The sequence below is a fragment of the Cyphomyrmex costatus genome, unplaced genomic scaffold (genome assembly GCF_001594065.2).
Source record: "Cyphomyrmex costatus isolate MS0001 unplaced genomic scaffold, Ccosl1.0 scaffold142, whole genome shotgun sequence".
NCBI lineage: Eukaryota > Metazoa > Arthropoda > Insecta > Hymenoptera > Formicidae > Cyphomyrmex > Cyphomyrmex costatus.
Genome location: NW_017275413.1, coordinates 793827 through 814135, shown reverse-complemented (window position 1 = coordinate 814135; position 20309 = coordinate 793827). Strand labels below are relative to the sequence as shown.

Genomic DNA, 20309 nt, shown 5'->3' with positions numbered 1-20309 from the left:
CGAAAGATTATAACATTAATTAAGTGATATTCGATATAGATATATCATTGATTATTTGTCTATAATTTTTTATTTCTCATTATATAGATATCAATTTATCGCTATTTATATCTGATTAATATAATTTCGCTAATTTTTGTAATTTAATTTTTTTTATGTTTAGGTTTTATTTATATTATTAACATTTAATAAGTTTTTCCTTTTTGTTTCTCATAAATATATGAAGCAGCTCGAAACTGTTGCCATCCTGGAAATCATGCTCATCCTGTATTCGGTGCGCGCATGTTATTAGAATTGGGATAAGAACGGATAGGAAAGGAGAAGAGACCGGACTTCCAAGTCTCCAAAAAGCGGATCGTTGACGGTTCGGCTCTGTTGCATTGTAAAGTTTATATACGTACGAATATATATATATATATATATAAATATATATATATAATAGCACCGTTGATTATTTTAAGTCCGTTATTAAACCTAAGACTTCTATGTAGAATGTTTTCCTGTACGCGAAGCGCGTTACGACTGGAGGAATCGAGTATGAAGCTACGAAGCTGATCGTAGCGCAATCTCGTTTTCCGCTCTGTATAAATTTCGGCCAAGGCATTTGAAGGAGAGCTGTGGCTCTCTCCTTCTTCAGATCTCTCTTCTAATGTCGTGCACCTTCGAGACTTTGTGATCCGACGCGACCAATCTTACTATTACGCAATAAGTCGTACCAGCGGAACTCCTTTTCAGACTGAACTCGAAAGTACTACGAAAAATCGCCATTAGAATTAATTAATTAACGCGTGCATTCTACTGCGCCGCGAGCTTCCAATATTTCCACGACACTGCCATTCCGCAGACTACTTACCGCGACCTTAAAGGATCCGATTGAGATCACTTTATACACTCCGGAATGAAAAAAAGAAGCATGTTTTTGTAACTTTTACCAAGTTCGTGGTAACGTTTTTAATGTTAAAAAACCTGTTTAATCCGTTTTCTCTCGTCGATAAACGTCATTTTAAATAGTTAAATGTATTATACGATGTTTTTTTTATATTTGGACATCTGTGATGGCGAATGTTCTTCCACTTCCTTGTTCATTTCAGCGCGAAGGAAGCTGCTCCGAATTTACAGTACATCATCGTACAAAACGATAATAATTTTAATCTTATGGGAAAGAGAAGTATAAGAACTCTAATAGCACACTTTATTCAGGATGCATTCTGGAGATGTCCTTAGGATATTTAAAGAACATACAGACATCCTAAGGACATTCCCTGAAGATCCTTGCTGTTAGGGAAGAGACTAAGAAATTCTAATTATGACATAATATTAAGGAACGTTTAGAATTTCCAGTTTTATTGCGAGATAATGCCAATAAGTTTAAGAAAAGCTGTGCGCGACACTACGAAGACGAGACCGTAGATAATACGTATGTAGAATACAATATGTTTGAGTACACGGGCATCAAGACGCGTGCATACAGATATGTACGACGCGTTCGTTAATGTATATAAGGAAAGCACGTCAATCAAACTCGTAGTGTTCGATTAAATTCGATAGAGCAATCTTTTCGAAGAGGACGAAGTGCGATTCGCCGTCTTGCTCTTGGTGCGATTGCCGGGACATTTTCGTCGATACGATTTTTGTACATTTTTCTTGCGTCATGGACCGACCGAGTTCTGTCAATAGATCTTGCTGTAACCTTTCAGGGACCAGTTAATTCTCTTCGTTATCGTAATCGTGTGAGAAGTTATTTGTGAGAAAAAGTATTTAATGACTGATCAATGAATTTTTTACTGTACAATTTTTCACGAAGCTAATTTGAATTGAACGATCTCGTCATTTATCCGATTGAAATTTGTTACTTTAAAATCTCGTCGCGATAATAAAGTACATTTGAATTGGTTTATCGGATTTTTATACATTTTGCATCGCGAATAATTACACGGTTCTCGAAAGATGATGCAATGACATAACTCGGTGCATCCCCCGTCATTTGCGATAATCCGTGCAGCTCGGAGAATATACTTTAATTGTTGCATCTATATGGATGGAGGAAACGAGCGAACAAATCAAATGGACAATTGTTATTGTAACTACAATTAATAATGTCATTGTAGGGAGAGGAAGCGCTTACCAGCGCGAGCATGGCGCGGACGGTCCAATCGTGGCGCGAGATTGCGCAAAAAAGTCATCGCAGAGCTCCATAAAGTGAATAAGCTCGCAAATTCTTTCTCCGTTCTGCGATCGGAGGTTGTATGATTAAAACGAATTGTCGATTAAATTTAAACTGTATTAAATCTGTGGTACGACATTTCGATGCATTGTGTCGATCGTAGAATCGATTAAATAAATTGATATCGTGTAAAGTAAACATAGGATCGATTTTCTGGGCGAACCTCATAAGATATTCGGTAAACGTGAAAGTTTATATTTATGTTTTTGTGCAATGCGAATCTTCTGATTAACGATCGATGTAATCGAACGATCGATTTGAAGTCTATTTTAGTATCCCGTAAGCTCCGAAAACGTGGAATCCAAATCGTCGCAGATGTATTTGTATTTTTCCTTTTCTTTTAGTAGATAATCTAAAACGTGAACGACAATTTATTAATAACAATTAATATCGTTTTATTTTAACAAGTTCAAAAATTTAAAATCTATAAAAAATGCATAATACGATTATTACCTTCCCTCTTGTCCATTTCTTTCGTGAATATCTTGACAGTTTTCTCGGCGATAATGGCACGCTTTTCAGCAGCTTTCAGTTTTACTTTTAATTCCTTTAACTGCGCTTTAAATTCTTCAACCCTTTGGTTAGCCTGCAACAAACAATCTCTTTATGTAGTCTTAATTTTTTAAAGATGAAAAATATAAATTATTAATATAAAAGAATGTCTACTTTCTCTTCGGACACTTCCAAGGATTTGAATATATTGCCAACGATGAATAACTCATCCTCCCTCTCGAGAATTTTCCTACAAAAAATATAACGTGTCAAGCATGTTAAAACCTTTTAAGCTTAAGTGATTTAAAAAAAAGAAATATTAAGTGAAAACTCTCTCTTTTTGCAATAAATTCTTTTTTCAGTATTTTAAGGATATCCATTAGCTTCCATTATTAATTCATTGTTTGTCAATTTAATTTTTCATATTACGTAATCCAACTTTAGTTTGGGAAGTGAGTTCAGTTTTAAGATCGACGAATAATCAGTGAAGTTGTATTCCAAATCGACAAATAATCAACGAGCTATTTGTTTGAACAAAAATTGTAAAATTCACACAAAATTATTCAACCAAAGTCCTCAATCGAAAGTGATCTTTACTTATTTGATTTAAAAAATTCCACTCACACAACTTAATAAATATATAAAAACTTTTCATGCAAAAGTAAAACATCTTAGAAAGTAGGATTGCGAAATATTCCTGTTTAAGCTGAAAATAGAAAAGTAAGAAAGGATTCAACAGAAAAGAACGTAATTGCTATATTTAGAGTCTCGTACGCCTCGCTCGATTTAACTCTTTCTTCCGCCGCTTCCAGCTCGTCTTCGACGAATGCCAATTTTCTCGAAATCTCGTCCGATTTCGTGTCAGCATCTTCAGCAATGAGTCTCGCTTCCTTCAGCTGTGCCATCAATTGATCCATCCTTTCTTCATCCTGTTTACTCCTGTTCTCTAGGACTTTGCAGATACTGGAGTAAGAATGATTTTATGATTATAACAGCTTACAAATATTTCTCTTGTGAAAAAATCGATAATATTATTAATAAAAATTTAGTCTCTAGAGTGACACTTTTATAACATTTATTAATAATAAGTAAACTTGATATAGAAATATACCGTTTTGCGTCCTCAGCGGTTTCCATGGCTTGCGCGAGTTTTACTTGAGCCGACAAACGTCGCTCCTCCGACTTTTCTAAATTCTGCATGCACTGCTGCATTTTTCTATTAAGTACCGCTAGTTCCGATTGAGTCTGCAATTTTACAATTGATGTAAAGACAAATTAAATTCAGACGCGCGTGATATATTTCTTCCAATTCACTTCACTAACCACGATATAGACTCTCTCCTTTATCTCGAGATTCCTGTTTGACTTGATCAGTTGAGCCTTATTCACTTCTAAATCATGCTCCATTTGCACTAACTTTTTGGCCAGTTCACGAACCTCATCTCTCAATTTTTCTTCCCTTCGATTTGCCTCCTTTGCCTGCTGATCGCAAAGATCAGCTTTGTCCATCGCGAGATCTTTCTCGAGCTTTAGCGTTTGCAGCCGTTTTTTAATAGCATTCATGTTTTCGTTAAAAATTAATTAGAAATATTCTCTTTAATCAATGACGTTAACAGAAATTTTAATAGATAAATTGTTGCGTTCAAGCGAATTATTTTAATAAATATATTAAGAGTTAATATAAATATATTAAGAATTATATTTTTATTAATTTTGCTTAATTAACTTTGTTGTGTGGCAAAGATTTTTTAATAATTTTTTTATATTTTTAATCTACAATAATTATTTTTACGTTTAATTTTTTTTTACTGTAGTCAAGAATGTTTTTTAAAGAATAGTTCCGTATAAAGCACTTTCACTTTAGAGTATTCTTTGTCGCGTATAAAAATAATAATTTTGAGCTTTACACTTTGTTAACAGAATTTTTAATTACTACAGAAACGAGAAACGAAGTATCAAAATGTAATGCCCGTGGGTTACTGTACTCAGTGACCGATGGGGACAATGTTTTATAGGCTTAATGCAATGCAAAAGGATAAAAACAACAGTCGCTTTAGTTAGGCTCAAACGAATTCTTGGGCTTCTTAAAACAGTGGTGCCGATGGTTGTTGCCGATTGCAGATACATTGATCGTCAAACATTTACTTTGTGTTATATTAGTTTGACAATTATTACTTAAAATAGATTTTAAAAGCACATGCTACATGCTCTATTTTGCAGTTTAAAATAACAGATATATCTTTGAATTTACTACACAATTTAGAATTATATTGTATATAACATATTTTTAATATTTTTAATGCGTAAATGTTAAGGCTAACACGATTTCAATTTCATAGTTACATCTTTCGTCAATTTATGTCATAAATAATATTTAATATTAGGGAAATATTATTATTATTAATAATTATTAATTTAATTAATATAATAATTAATAATTTTCCTAGTATTAGTAATATTATATTAAAAAGCAATATATCACTACTCTTATTATTTATTATTTATTCAGTCATTTTTTTAAAACTATCCTAGTCTATTGACAGCACGATGTATAAAATAATAAAAACTCATTAGAGAATATGTGATACTGTTTATTGAAAATACAGATTTTACACTGAATGGTAGAAAGGATGCGCGATATCGTGGTCTCGCTCGCGCATACGCGACATTAAATTCCTCCAACATCTCTGAAAGAAAAAGAAACAGACGAAATAATGAATCTTCGATCAACATAGCGAACAATGAGCGACCGTGAACCAGTTGCCAATCTTGGCAAAGTATTGCACGAAGCGAAGCAATTATAGTAACAAGCCACATTGCATTGTCCATCAGTGGATTATTGCGCGCAGCAGATTATTTCTAATATCGTTCACGGCACTTCGTACAGCAAAACAAATCGGCATTGTGATATAAGCGGCATTTAGCATAGCGAACTGAACTAATGAATAGCAAAAAGTAACGAATAAGCGGAGGGAAGCAGCAGCAGTTAGAAGTAACAGCGAAAGTCAAATCGAATCCGTCCGCAGGACTTTTAGTATCCTGTCATCTCGGCGAACGTCGCGTCCATATCGTCGCAAACCGCCTTATACTTTTCCTTCTCTTCTCTGAGTTCGTCTGAAACAAGCAATTTCTCAATGATATAAAAAAGAAAGTAGAATCATTATTTTTGTAAATTTGATTTTTAATTCATCAAAAATACCGATTGAAAATAAGAGCTTCGAGGGTGTTCTTACCTTCCTTCATGTCCACTTCCTTTAATAAAGTCTTCACCGTCCTTTCGGCAGTTATTGCGCGCTTCTCCGCTTCCTTCAGTTTCTTTTTCAACAATTTCAGCTGCACCTTGAAGTCTTCTACCCGTTGATTCGCCTAAAATCAAAATAATGAAGAAGTAGCGTTGCAATGCAATTAATTAATTATCACAGCGTATTATATTATGGTACCTTCTCCTCGGACACTTCGAGGGACTTCACGATATTCTGTACGATGAAAAGTTCATCCTCACGTTCTACGATTTTTCTACAAAAAAATTTTAATAAAAGAATTTATTTATATTTAATGTATGTATAATGTTATATAGTATATATATATATATGTATAATATATATACATATAATACAACATGCAAATTATAATTATTATACATACGCCTCGCTAGTCTTCACTCTTTCTTCAGCAGCTTCCAATTCTTCCTCCACGAATTGCAATTTCCTGGCTATTTCATCAGATTTCGCATCGGCGTCTTCAGCAATTAATCTAGCATCCTTTAATTCCGACATCAATTTCTCCATACGTTCCTCGTCCAAACGACTCCTATCTGCCAAAACGTTACACATTCTATACGAATAAAAAAAAAGTAGCGTTATTGCTTTGTCGAATCCTTTATATAATTTATCTATTTATTTTATATGTATACACATCACATTTGTACCCAGTAGAAATAAGTAAGAAATTAGTCAAATCGATTTCGATTGACGTCGATAGCACTGTATATAATAGTCAATAAATTCGACCATTATTATCTTTGACTGGAAAAAACAAAATCTGATGATAATAAATTTATAAACCTCTGTGCGTCGTCCGCAAGCTCGGTCGCACGTGCTAATTTTATTGTAGCGGAAAGACGTAGTTCCTCCTTTTTAGTCAAACTCGCTTCGATCTCTTGCACCTTTTTCGTTAAAACGGTACGATCTTGTTCAGCCTGTACAACACGATTAATTGATAAGTGATAAAAGATTCTTTAAATACGTGTGTATTGGAACTTAAAACATTGATTGCTACTGTTTTTTTTGATAAATTCTTATCATAACTTTATTGATAGTTTTAATAGATCATATTAGAAAATTATTTTTATTATAAAAATTATATCACTAGTTTATGAAAAGAAAAATATGCTCTGTGGAAGAGATCTTAGAAAATTTATTCATATTAATCATTACGTACTTTAGACCAAGATTTCTCGCATTGTTCTAGATCGGCAGTAGATTGCTCCAAGTTAGATTTAGTGACAGTATAATCTCGTTCCAATTGGCTCAATCGCTTTTGTAGATCCCTGAGGTCATCGTTCAATCTGTCTGCTCTTATATTCTCCTGTTTCGCTTTTGTCTCGTTGACTTCGACTTTCTCGTTTGCGGCATCCATCTCAAGCTTCAGCGCCGCAATCTTCTTCTTGATCGCCTCCATCGTAACGCGCGATTTTGGACTTTCCCCTTATCAGTTATTCTGGATATCACATTTATCTCGTAAAGCTAAAGTGCAATTTTAGACGATAAATATGAATAAAAATGGAAATTACGCTGACAATGCGAGCAGAGCCGATAAAATTCATAAATCGTGCACTTACACAGAAAGAACAATTTTGTTGAAATATTTAAAATTTTAGGTAGGTACAGATTTGAAAATTTTGTTGGACCATCAAAATAATTACGAAAGAAATTTAAGCATGATGAACAATGCAGTAATAAGTTTTGACATTCTAACAATCAGCGTCATGATTACTTCAACAAAATTATTTTCAAATTTGTCAAAAATTTAGCTATATAAATTTTTTGCTACCTCAGCTATTGTTCTTTCTTTCCATATAATTAAAATACGAATACTCTAATTGATTCTAATAAAATTCTAAACTAATATCTTAATTGTTCGAAATAAGCAAAATTCGTACCTTAAATATAGCGACTAAAAAAGGACGAGAGTGGTGCAATCACAAGAACTTCAGTGCTATACGCCGTGAAATTTCACCCCGTCATTCAACTCTCGATCTACATATATCACCCTATTATTAATCATCACCCGTTTAATAAATTTCACGCGATGATACGGGACAAACAGAGAAATTCCTGCTAAAGAGGACACTTACTGTGATCGTAACGATGATCTGCGGGGAGAATGCACAACCGGATGCCTTCGACAGCTAAGCTAAAATAAAACGAAACCGATTTCGGTGGCGGTGCCGACCACCTTCCCGAACTCCCCGATCCAATCCAATTCTATAATTGCTTGGGGACTTTGGCTATCGTCCCGAAACTTACCCTCCGCCGTCGTCACCGCTGCTGCCTACGAAACGCGATATCCGCTCGTTTCCATGCTATTCTCGGCCCTCGAAAAGAATCCCGTTCCTGTTTTCTGCCGATCACGTAATCAGCTCCCCATAGTAAACAACCTGACCGATCCTATCGTCACGTCGATAGCCGCAATCGACATTAAGAGTCATTAAAATGCCAATCGGCGTGGACCCACTTCGAATCTTCCCGCTGATCGAAGCCGTGCCTATCGAACGGATTGATGTCACACGCGGGAGCTTTCGATAAAACTACACTAATAAAACTTACAGCTCCGAGGTTTAAAATTGAAACTTTATCGGTTATCTGCTGAAAAGGATTTTACGAAATGATATAGAAAAAAATCGTATGCTTAGGAAACAGATTGAGAAATTTAAAGAATCGAATCAAGGGGGTATAAATCATGTGTAAACTTATATTTTATGAATTTAGAAATTAGTAAATACAAAGACAAATTAAATATAAGAGTCTACAAAAATAGCCTATATTTAATGAAAATGGTATAATAATAAAAATAAGACAATATTATATTAAATCTAGCGAAAGATATATTTAATAATTTCACTGGTTTATTTTTACAACAGTCTCAGATTATAACATGTAACTTATTCGCTTAAGCTACTATAAGATACTGCATGTGATGAAAAAACTATGTGAATGAAGCTCTACGGATGTTTCGATGCAAATGTTCTTACTTTTAATTATACATACTTCTTAGTTGTTACACGTATGTGAAATTGATTTTTCTGATCAATTTACAGGTATATAGATAAGCAGACTTTCATAATTGTAAATGCAGCTTACAATAAAAAATAATGCAGTTCAGTCATGTTACAGAAGAATTCATTTAACTATTATACCTTTTAGTTTCTGTGTTTCCGAGTATAATTTTACATGCTGCATATGGCACACAGTAGATACGGTTCGGTAGAAATATGCACTCAATTATCGTATGTACACAGACAAGATATATCCAAAGGTAATAATAGACTGTGCAAATAGTTATTTCACTCTTTTTGCGCATATTTATATGCTTGGTAAATATTCCGAAATATTAAAAAAGCGGTGCATATTGACATAGAGTTTGGCAAGATGTAATACATGTATATAATGTAGTATATATCAAGATCATATCGGCATATCAAGAAAAGCGCTCGAAACAATATCGATATCAAATACGATCATACTGCATATTATAATATGTAAATGCATCATTTCCCTGGAATAACAGCTCCGTAATGAGAAAAACACGAACTGCACAAAAACACAACGCTTATTAAAATAACGTTAACCACAGCACAACTCTAGAAAGAAATAAAAATAAGTGTAAGCAGTACAAATTTTTGCATAGTAATTAATACAAATTAAAAGGCGTAAGAAGATATAAATTTTTGTTTACGGTAATCATATTAATATAATACGAGTTAACAAATATCTCATCGGCTAGTAAGTACAAAATAAAAAAAGAATATAAAACAGTGTACAAAATATGTCAGATCCTTCTTATATCGCTCAACTCGAAATGCAATGCGATCATTAAAGTTAAGTTACATATAAGGACGTTCACGTACTTAACAAATTAACGTACGATTTACTGGGCGGAAATAGAAAGACAATACTATCCATCAAATGCGGCATATCAGAAAAAAGGACACCTAGAAGTGCTAATGCGCCATTGCTGAATGCGTCATCTGGAAAGATTAGACTCTGTCTCGGAGTCGATGGACATCAATAGTACATAGATTGGTGTATACGTGAGCAACAAGTGCACAGCGTCTTCACGATCAAGCGCTCGTAATTGTTGCACCAGTGAACCGACGGTACATTCTGTACCCGCACAATTCAGTAGTCTGTGGATCAAATACAAAATTTTGAAATACTCCAGTCACATTATGACGCAATCGGTATGCTTCAAAAAAGCTCTTACCTCAAAGTTGGACTATCTACTTTCTCTGTACTATCCAGTTGGGCGACACGATCCCCCAAACCGAGTCTCACGGCGAGTAAACACCAATCTCTTCCATGATAATCAGGAGGATCCAACATCTGCGCCAATCGCCGCTGCACAGCAGGCTTTATGTATTTTACAGGTTGCTTCGGTCCAGGAATACAATTTTCCATTAATGGCAGCCCGCAACTTACTATCTCCCACACGGTTTCTTGCTGATCGTTTAGAGGATTCTTAAGGGTAGCCTCTTCAAGGCCTTTATCGATTAAAGCTGATGTGACGGTAGCTGGTGCCCAAGAGTGAATTACCTACAAATGTATTGATTAAATGCATATAATCCAAATCTTTTGATAATACCTAAATTTAAATATAATACTATTTTATAATACCTAAATTTAAATATATTTTAATTTTTATTTACCTCTTCATATTCTCGAAGCTGACTTGGACTCAACCAATGTCTCTCAAGTAACATTCCGGGCGCAACTAATTCAATAGTGGTATCCATCGCGTCCAGGATCACGCTGAGAAGAGCAAAACACTGTGCACTAGAACCACATGGACCGCGAACTAAAATTTCCACGCAACTGTGTTCCTCTTCCTCAAAAGTGATTATACTCTCGCAAGGTCCCAAGCACAGCTTTGATCCTCGCCACCATTGATATAGATCCGAATTTGATGGATCCCACGTTTGAGTAATTTTTCTCAGTTGTGCCTATATCAATTTTAATGTATTTTAATTCTATTATTATATTTTCTCTATTATAAGTATTGATTACCTGTAAATGCATAAATATAGCAGTTAGATGGTATAAAGGCGCATCCTCTGGGCAAAGGCGTAAACCAGCGTGAGGTAACGCATTAGATGGTTTCCACGGTTCCCACAAACCTGGAAGACGCTCTACAAGGTTTAAACACGGTATCTCGTATTCCACTTCATCATCGTCTACTTCGCACTAAAATATAATAATCAATTAATAATCAATTGATTAATAAAATTTCTTAAAACATACCGGAACGCATAAATTGACTGCTTGTAAAGCTTTTAAAGCTTGAGCGGCGGGGCATGGACATCGTGCTTGAAAATCTTCTAAAGTGTAAACGCCGGTGGTTCGACCGCCCAATCGTCCTCTTTGATCTGGACTTAATTGCCAATTTAGCACGTCCTGCCAAAACCATTCGGGATTAAGTACTATCAGATTTCCAGGTAGAAGAATACATTCCCCTAAGTTCTGTAATTTAATATAAATATATATATATATATACTTGTATTAGAGAAAAAGAATGTAGATTAAATTGAAGATAAATATTTTAAATTATATACCTGTAACTGCAAACCGAGATGTCTGCAATGTTCCAAACAAACTAAAGGATTGATCCTTCGAACCTCGTTCAGAAATTCTTCCTGAGTGAACATTAACGGAGGCACTTCCAATGACTGCACGTACGATCTCCATGCTTCGGCGAGACCAGTCCACACTAAGGCTCTCTATAATACATGATTGACGTCCATAGTAACAGAGAATTCTGCTTTTATCTCGATATCACATTGATGCAGAAAATATATACAAGAGAAAGAATCTCTTTTATTTTCTTTAAGATAGATATATAGTGCATGTATGTATACATGGGAGAAAGCATTAGTGCAACTATTGAACTAAAGTACAATTTCAGTTTATACACATCATTCAGAATTATTTTAAAGAAATTGAGAGAAGTATTTCGACCTGTTTATCAAGATTCGCCAGGGGCACGTACGTAGCCGCAGCACGCGGCGTGTCACGTCGGAGAATACTTTCTGCAACTTCCGGTCCACCCTACATCATGCATCGCATGCATTAAGGCTTGTTAATAAACATTAATGGCCAAATAATCAGCAACTAAAACATATGTTCTTAATAAATTCGATTCAACGTGATATATATATATATGTATATATGACATGATATCGGATCTTTTTATTGGAAATGGTGCGCTCAATCAATCAAACATTGCAAATAATCGAATATCGTCGAAAGTCACGAGACACAGAAGGTACTTTCAATGCTTTCAATTATTTGTACATATATCAAATCAACCATGCATCATGGATGTCAGAGAAAAATCATATAAATGATTATAGAAATTGTTGCATTGCCTCCATTAAGAGTCAATGCCTGATTTGACAGTATATTGACACTGCGAATTTTGAAATTGATGAATGAATTATACAAACAACAGCGTAATGATGTAATCCATTATTGACCAGAACCGTTTCACGAAGGGTTAATGCGCACATTTATTACATGCTGTACAAATTGATACAATTTCCTGTGAAAATGTGATTATTTACATAAGGTTGTTAGTCACAATTGCTTGTATTAACAGGCTGCAGAATCAAACGGTTCTGCTCGCACATATTTAGTATCAAGCATACTGATATCATGCATTTACTGATATATATTTTGGAGTGGATTAAAGATATATGTATAATATCCGATGGTAAAAACGTAAAATCAGAAGAGATTACTAATTCTCATCAGAAAAAAAATACGATTTGCCGAACTCGAGATTGTTCTGCAATTTTAATTTCTGCATAGACAAGTGATTGATGAGATAATATCTCTTCTAATATTATAAATAAAATATGATAAATGTATAACTTTACAGAAAATATAAATCGTGTCACCTCAAAAAATTCCATTCTTGCATTATTTAAATAAGATCTGAGAAGTTTCAGGCCAGGACTAGAAGAATTAGTTGCGTCCAGTGCTACCATTTGAGGTTCCATCCCCAAAATCGATGTAAAGTCTTTTAGAAACGGTAAGAGTGGTGCGAGTAGATTGCCGCCGTTAGAATTTGGGACTAAAGGTTCCGGCGCGTAAGTGCCGACTAAAATTACTTTTACGTCGTTGCACTTGCCGCCAAATCCTTTAATAAAAAAAAAATTAATAAAAACAAGATTACAAAAATCAAGATTTAAAAATCAAAATTTATCTTCGACAAAAATTAATTAATTACAATTCAAAAAAGATTTGACACGCGATAATATCTTACCAATGTTACTCGGATAAATACGGTCCAAAATAAATTGTAGCCAGAATTTTATTTGCTGAAGTTGAACGGTCAGCGGTTCTCTCAAACTGACTGTAATAAGATGCACTGCTGGTTGCTGAAACGTAAGTACATGGTGATAAGACGCCAGAAATTCTTCGCGTCCGCATAACTCCCAAAAAACGCATTCGCCACCTGGTTAATCAAATATATTTGTATATTTAAAAAATAATCCATTGTGATATGAATATCTATACATATACATGAGTTTTTCAATTCATACTCAGAATTTATACTCTGTAGTCATAACTCTATATATTCATGTTAAAGTAAAAATTTTTTAATACAATTCACTCACCAACGTTACCGCGACTCCATTCTACCCCCTGAGTACCTTCGTACTCATTGTCGCTGTATTCAAAACTAAGAGAACCATGTTTACTCGTCACATCTAGTTCGATACTTGGTTCTCGCTGCATATCGTACAACAATATTATTTTTATTAATTACTCATTAATCATATTGTGCATTTTATCCTATGCACTTACCTTCGCACTACAATTCTGGCTTCTCGATCTCCGAAAGAAGCCGAAACTAAATATCCCAGATTTCAAAGAATTGATTAATGATGTTTTTCCGGAGGCACAATGACCGAGCAGTCTTATGTGCAGCCGATCTATCGGTCTGCGTGTCGGTTGCAGCTGACGAATATAATTTTCGCGCTGATTCGGCTAAATGATTTAAAAAAAGATTCGACTGCTAAATGAATTCTTCCAAACGTGGAAAGCATTGCATATTGTGGAACATAGAAACTTACATTTCTCAACTTATCTAATAAATTTGCAATATCCGGATATCCATACTTAATCGCCGTAACGTCCGCCCGAATCCCTCGATTTGTTTTATCAACGTCGCAACCAGCAAGGCACAAATGTCTGACCAGATTAATATGCCCGTATCGAGCAGCTACATGTAATGCCGTGAGACCTTGTTTGTTCGATGTGTCTAGATTAATTCCGCTCTCTATCAGGAAAATTGTCATTCCTTCGTTGCCGGTCTCACAAGCTATATGCAAAAGAGTATCTTCTTTCTGCAATAATAACGTGCAACTATATTCTATCCGCGGATTATACTCTGTATGTAATATATTGGCAAAATGAATAAAAAAATGTCTCACAGAGTCTTTCATGTTTAACAGAGCACCCGCCTCTAACAGTAATCGAGAGACAGCCTCAACACAGCCTCGCTTCACAGCACTGATCATTGCTCCACTGAGACCTTGAGGAGCTTCAGATTCCTGTGTACAAAGAGAATAAAATTTTTGCTAACTCGATATAATTGTAATTCAATTTCTTTGAAATTATAAAATAAATTTATCTCGTGTTGCGTAACTGAATAAAATCAAAGAATTATTGTACTTTCTAATAATCAAGGTATGTATGTAATAAAGAAAAATTTGTGTACTGTTTTTTGATATATTAACATATATTGTATATAAAAAATAATTCGTATATATATGTAATATACGATATAACTGTATAACAAAGCAATGTCATATCGAGACAGATTAGTCAAAATGCAAAAAATTAATACATTAAAACAAAAATAAATCATAATCGGACAATATGAGTCATTCTTTTCAGGAACACACCGTGAGAATCCAAGGATGTTTAAGGCACGATTCAGCATTTCCCCTTTCCCTAAAATAAAGAAATAATTTTTCTTCCCCGATTTATTAATAATAAATTCATAATTATCCTGCAACTTACTTTGGATCCTTGATCAACAAGGATCGTATAAAGTCTTTGGCAATCTCAGACACATTACTAAAATACTCATTGTCAAATTGATATTGGCAAGCAGCAACGTTTGCATATGTCTCTTGCTTATCCTCGCCTAAAAATGGTGAAGCTCCACTCAGAAGAATATATGTTAATACACCAACAGCCCAAAGATCAGTTCCTAAACTAAGTGGTTCATAGTTTACGATTTCCGGTGCTACAAATTCAGGTGTGCCAAATAGAGCTCTGTGTTCCGAACCAGGTACCAGTCGATGCGATAGACCTAAATCTACAAAACAGTACTTGTGTTGAATATAATGTTAATGAAATTATATTTTTAATTTTAACACAAAGCATTAGACATTACCTATTAGCTTAATGCTAGGCATCGGTGGTGGTGTCGACAGCAAAATATTCTCAGGTTTAATATCCAGATGAGCAACTTGGTGGGAATGTAAATGACTAAGTGCCATTAAAACTTGGCGCACCTTGAAAAGAATATAAATAAATTATTCTTATAGGATACATAATTTACTAATTGTAATGTTTTCACCCACCACATGAGCAGCTTCTGTTTCACTGGATGGAGTCCAATGAAATAACTCGCCTCCTGTAATCAACTCCAAGAGCAACACCACTGTTGTTCCTGTGTCTATTACCTTGTGCAAGGAAACAATATTAGGATGCCTTAATCGGGCTAAAAGACCAGCTTCTCGGGCTGAAAAATTATTCTATTATAATATTCAGAAAATGAAAATATTTGTAATATATTGTAATTAGAAAAATATTACCAATGTCGGCAGCAGCTACACCTCTGGCAACTCGTCTCTTCCTCATGATTTTTGCAGCATACAGTGCTCCGGTTTTTATCTCCTGGCATTTTCGTACAATAGCAAATTGACCCCTATATTTCACAAAATTACAAAAATCATTGAAGATTATAAAAATTTCACTAAAAGAATCATCAATTATATATAGAAGTAATAGTCCACTTACTTGCCAATCTCTTCAAGCAGTTGATAGTTTTTTTCAATCGGCTCATGATGGACCTCCATTAAAGTATTCCACTCAAGATCTAAGCAACAAACATAACATTGTATGATTTTGAGATCAAAAATGAATTTATTTACATATCAATATTAAATCAACTATCATCATATATTAAAATATTCTTCTTTACACAAAAAAAAAAATATATATATATATACATTAATATTAAATCACTATGCAACATTCGATATTTCTCAAATAACAATAAGATTTTAATCAAACGCGCAACGATACAACTATATCCTGAAACAATTTAACGGGAGGGAATGCAAGTATTGCAGGTGCCGGTCCTCAATACTAGGGTGCAACAGCCTAACGTCAAAACGACACACACCACGAAAATTAGATCGCGCCAACAATGACGCACCGATCCGAATTGACACGGGCATTCGGTATATGTTCGCGGTCCACAATCGGGCGTCGTGATTTAAGACAGTCAAAACCCGCGATTCTAAACATCATGATTGAAGCGAAGCCGAGTCGGCTGTTGTCAAATTTCGGCCCGATGGCCGACCGTTCCTCAACCTTTCCCCTGCCCCTCTCGCCGTCATCAAGATATGATGGAAAGCGCAAAGTGAAGACGATTTCTTACTACTTCTTACTACCGTTAGACGTTTCCATTCGGCGAGACGTGCTCAACATCATCTCCCGATCGTGCTCATCGTTCGGTTTATTTGGACAGCTTTGGAGCTCCGTGAACAGCCGTTAAATAAATTCGTGTTGCGGCCGACAGGCGACAGCCTCCATCCATGCCGGCCGCCCCACACACACAATCGATTATCCTATCCCTGTGAGCCTGTGTAGTTGCCGCATGTAACGCCATCTTCTTCCTACTTGTGTCGCAATGTGTACACTAGCGACACCAACATCAACAATTTCAGTGCTCGTAATTCGTATACGAAAATCTTTCAAAAAGCACCGATAATCACGTGTTGGGTAAAGGTATAGAATATTCCGCTCAGTTCAAATTTTGATAAAAACACACTCATTCGATACGTTTTTGCACCGAAGAAACGAACGAATCTGGTAATAAAAAGTGTCGCTTTGCCCTCCGAAACGAGATATTAAGCGTTAAAGTTGACGACTGTTGAGGTTAGACGACTTAGAGCGGAGCAGTAAAAAAGGCAAAGTTATAAACAACACAAGAGTGATGAAATCTACTGAGGAAAAGAAAGTAGGTATTTATTTCTTCACATCTTTAGATTTTTATTTAAATTTTACAATCTTTATATTGCAGTCAGCGTCAAAACGCAAATGTCCTCTTGAACAGGAAGAGACTAATGTCAACAATATTGAGCCTTCTACAAAGAAATCGAAGATAAAGAAAATTAAAGCAAAACACTCAAAGAAAAAGAATGAGATAGTAAAGTCAGCAAATTTTAAAATTACTGATCAACAAACTGATTCTGACAGTGACAATGATTCATACTGCGATATAAGCAGTAATAAAAATTTGGCTAAGATTAATACTGAAGCATGGCTCTCCATGGGTGTTCCTACTGCTGTAATAAAAGCTCTAGCTGATCAGAATTTTCATTCTCCTACCATGATACAAACACAAACATTACCAGCTGCTATACTGGGTTGCAGAGATATATTAGGTGCTGCTGAAACTGGTAGCGGTAAGACATTAGCATTTGGAATTCCGATTATAAAAGGTATCTTGGATTTAAAGAGCCAGAATAAAGACCAAAATTCTTCTGAAGAAGAAGCTGAAGGTAATATAATAATTTTTTTTTATAAAATCAAGTCTTACTAATAGTATTTATAATCAATTTTTTGATATAAATATATTACAGATAATTATTTTTTAGATTCTGATTCAGAAAATAATGTTCTATCGGAATTTGAAAATTGTGTAAATATTGTGAATGATTTGGAGCTTGATTGTGATATTCCAACTCATGATATTCCAACTAAACCCTTATATGCACTAATTCTAACACCAACACGTGAATTAGCAATTCAAATAAAAAACCATCTTACGCAGGCAGCAAAATATACAGATATTAAAGTAAGTCTTTTTCAAAGAGTCTATAGATTTGTTAAATATAATTCTAATGTTATCTTATTATTAGATAGCTGTTGTCCTTGGAGGTATGGCAGCAGTAAAGCAAAAAAGGATATTAAACAAAGGACCTGAAATTGTTATTGCTACACCTGGAAGACTGTGGGAATTAATTCAAGAAGGCAACTCTCATCTAAGTCAAATAAATTCTATCAGGTAATTTAAGGATCTAATTAGAAGTGATTCCACTATTTATTCCAAGAAATGTTATTATAGAAAATATGTCATTAATTTAGATATTTAGCTATTGATGAGACAGATAGAATGATGGAAAAGGGTCATTTTCAAGAATTACACGATCTATTGGCAAAGATTAATGCAAATCCAGTGAAAATGCAGAAACGTCAGACGTTTGTTTTTTCGGCTACATTGACTATGGTGCATGATCTCCCGGATTATCTTGATAAAAAAAAGAAGCGTTATGTCAGAAGTAAAATATGTAAACTTACCCCTGAGCAGAAATTGCAAAAAATTATAGAGTTATTAAAAATAAAAAATCCGAAAATTGTTGATTTGACAAAAGAATCAGGTATATATACATATTAATCATCTATTGTTAGTAAAAATAAATTGTGTGTACTAACTATAATTTTCAATCAATACCATCAGGTACTGCCGATAACTTAACGGAATGTCGAATAGTATGCACAATTGACCACAAGGATTATTACCTTTATTACTTCTTAAAAAGACATAACGGAAGGACATTAGTATTTTGTAACAGCATTGGATGTGTGAAAAGATTGGCCACTCTTTTCAGTATACTTGAATGCAAGCCTTTACCTTTGCATGCTAATATGCAACAACGACAGCGTTTAAAAAATCTCGAAAGGTAGGAAATATATATTATTTTAAGCACTCTGATCTTGAGACACTATATATTTCAAAATGTTCTGTGTATTTAATATTTCTTGTAATATTTATATTTATTGATATGAAACATTATAGATTTCAAGCTGATGAGAATGGACTGTTAATAGCCACGGACGTAGCTGCGCGAGGTTTAGATATACCTAATATAGAGCATGTAATACATTATCAAGTTCCTAGGACAGCTGAGGTGAATGCCTAAGATGCTATTACAAATGTTAAAGACTCTCATCAATTTCTGGTTAAATTAATCTATGATCAACTCACAGAAGCGTCAACAGCAGTTTAATGTATCACAACGTCTTCTTTCTCTTCCTCTTTTGAGACAAACTGTGTTTAATTCTGATGCTGGCAATTGTGATGATTGTGAATCAATTATCGATTAGCTTTAATCGGAGTTAGTGAAAGAGGCTCTAATTAAATACATTAAAATATTGATTACATAATCGATTTAACAATTATTTTACAGAATTATGTACATAGGAGTGGTAGAACGGCAAGAGCACAAAAGGAAGGTATCACAGTTTTAATGATGGAACCTTCTGAAAAACAGAATTACATTAAATTATGCAAAACTCTCGGACGCAGTATGTCAAATTTATAATATTGTTTCAATAATTTAATGATTAATTGGAAATATAATGTGAATTTGTGTTGTTATAGCGCATGATTTGCCTGTATTTCCGGTGGTAGACAGGATACTAGTCATCACAAAAGAAAGAGTGGACATCGCTCGTGATATTGATAAACTAGAATTGAAATACCGTCGGCAGAACAGTCAGAAAAGTTGGCTACAAAAAGCAGCAGAGGACATGGAAATAATTTTGGACGAGGAGGACGAGTAAGAGAAATAAACAATTTTTTTTTTCGATTTTTGTTGCATAAATTATCTATCTTTTTTATTTCAGTGAATCATCGACGGAATTAGAAGAAGCAGCAGCGTTGAAACGGCAATTAAAGGCAAAGAAAAATCAATTACAATCTTTATTATCAAAGTCAGTATTTCCGAAAGGATTTTCGGGAAAATATCTTGATACTAATTTGAACGTAAATGTAGTTCAGGATGCACAAAAAGCTATCGAAGTAATGAAAAAAGTAATTGAAAATAATACTGATAAAAGTACAAATAGCAACGCCATGTCTCAGAAAAGACAACGTACGCAAAAGTCAAGAAGATTGAAAAAATTAAAAAAGACATGAAATATAAATTTTTTTCAAACAGAGTCGCTGTTTTTTTCTTTTTACATTATATTTTTACATTTTATTTCCGTGTGATAGCAATCAG

At 34.4% G+C, this 20309-nt stretch overlaps 4 protein-coding genes across 7 annotated transcripts; 1 reads left to right on the top strand and 3 right to left on the bottom strand.

Annotated features, from left to right (window-relative positions):
* Positions 1 to 170: 170 nt before the first annotated feature.
* Positions 171 to 4279, bottom strand: LOC108783123 (tropomyosin-2). Its single transcript, XM_018551611.1, has 6 exons — positions 4040 to 4279; positions 3828 to 3961; positions 3491 to 3679; positions 2891 to 2966; positions 2678 to 2810; positions 171 to 2576 (listed from the first exon to the last, which is right to left on the bottom strand). The coding sequence occupies exons 1-6, from the start codon at positions 4277 to 4279 to the stop codon at positions 2494 to 2496; spliced, it is 855 nt and encodes a 284-aa protein (XP_018407113.1). The 3' UTR covers positions 171 to 2493.
* Positions 4280 to 5301: 1022 nt separating this feature from the next.
* On the bottom strand, positions 5302 to 8129 carry LOC108783128 (tropomyosin-2). Of its 4 annotated transcripts, none has more exons than XM_018551618.1 (8): positions 8073 to 8129; positions 7878 to 7974; positions 7157 to 7461; positions 6781 to 6914; positions 6362 to 6550; positions 6157 to 6232; positions 5950 to 6082; positions 5302 to 5830 (listed from the first exon to the last, which is right to left on the bottom strand). In XM_018551618.1, exons 3-8 carry the CDS (start codon positions 7394 to 7396, stop codon positions 5748 to 5750), a joined length of 855 nt encoding a protein of 284 aa, XP_018407120.1. In that variant the 5' UTR covers positions 7397 to 7461; positions 7878 to 7974; positions 8073 to 8129; the 3' UTR covers positions 5302 to 5747. The 4 variants fall into 4 exon arrangements, with proteins under 4 accessions (XP_018407120.1, XP_018407118.1, XP_018407121.1 ...); XM_018551616.1 differs by having other exon boundaries at positions 7157 to 7435; XM_018551619.1 differs by having other exon boundaries at positions 7157 to 7435; positions 7878 to 7988; positions 8073 to 8127.
* A 1675-nt stretch (positions 8130 to 9804) lies between these two features.
* LOC108783130 (death-associated protein kinase 1) lies at positions 9805 to 16783 on the bottom strand. Its single transcript, XM_018551622.1, has 19 exons — positions 16692 to 16783; positions 16033 to 16111; positions 15828 to 15940; positions 15594 to 15754; positions 15404 to 15524; positions 15025 to 15325; positions 14907 to 14955; positions 14433 to 14552; positions 14073 to 14345; positions 13804 to 13986; positions 13614 to 13728; positions 13259 to 13450; positions 12891 to 13132; positions 11547 to 11711; positions 11236 to 11454; positions 11002 to 11178; positions 10644 to 10937; positions 10202 to 10530; positions 9805 to 10124 (listed from the first exon to the last, which is right to left on the bottom strand). The coding sequence occupies exons 1-19, from the start codon at positions 16729 to 16731 to the stop codon at positions 9962 to 9964; spliced, it is 3336 nt and encodes a 1111-aa protein (XP_018407124.1). The 5' UTR covers positions 16732 to 16783; the 3' UTR covers positions 9805 to 9961.
* A 384-nt stretch (positions 16784 to 17167) lies between these two features.
* LOC108783122 (ATP-dependent RNA helicase ddx24) lies at positions 17168 to 20218 on the top strand (the record flags this gene model as incomplete). The annotated part of the gene is made up of 10 exons (XM_018551610.1): positions 17168 to 17260; positions 17324 to 17804; positions 17901 to 18100; positions 18165 to 18310; positions 18391 to 18683; positions 18764 to 18986; positions 19103 to 19214; positions 19494 to 19611; positions 19688 to 19865; positions 19933 to 20218. Coding segments are annotated over 10 exons (2130 nt in total), but the record flags the coding sequence as incomplete, so codon positions are not given.
* Positions 20219 to 20309: the final 91 nt, after the last annotated feature.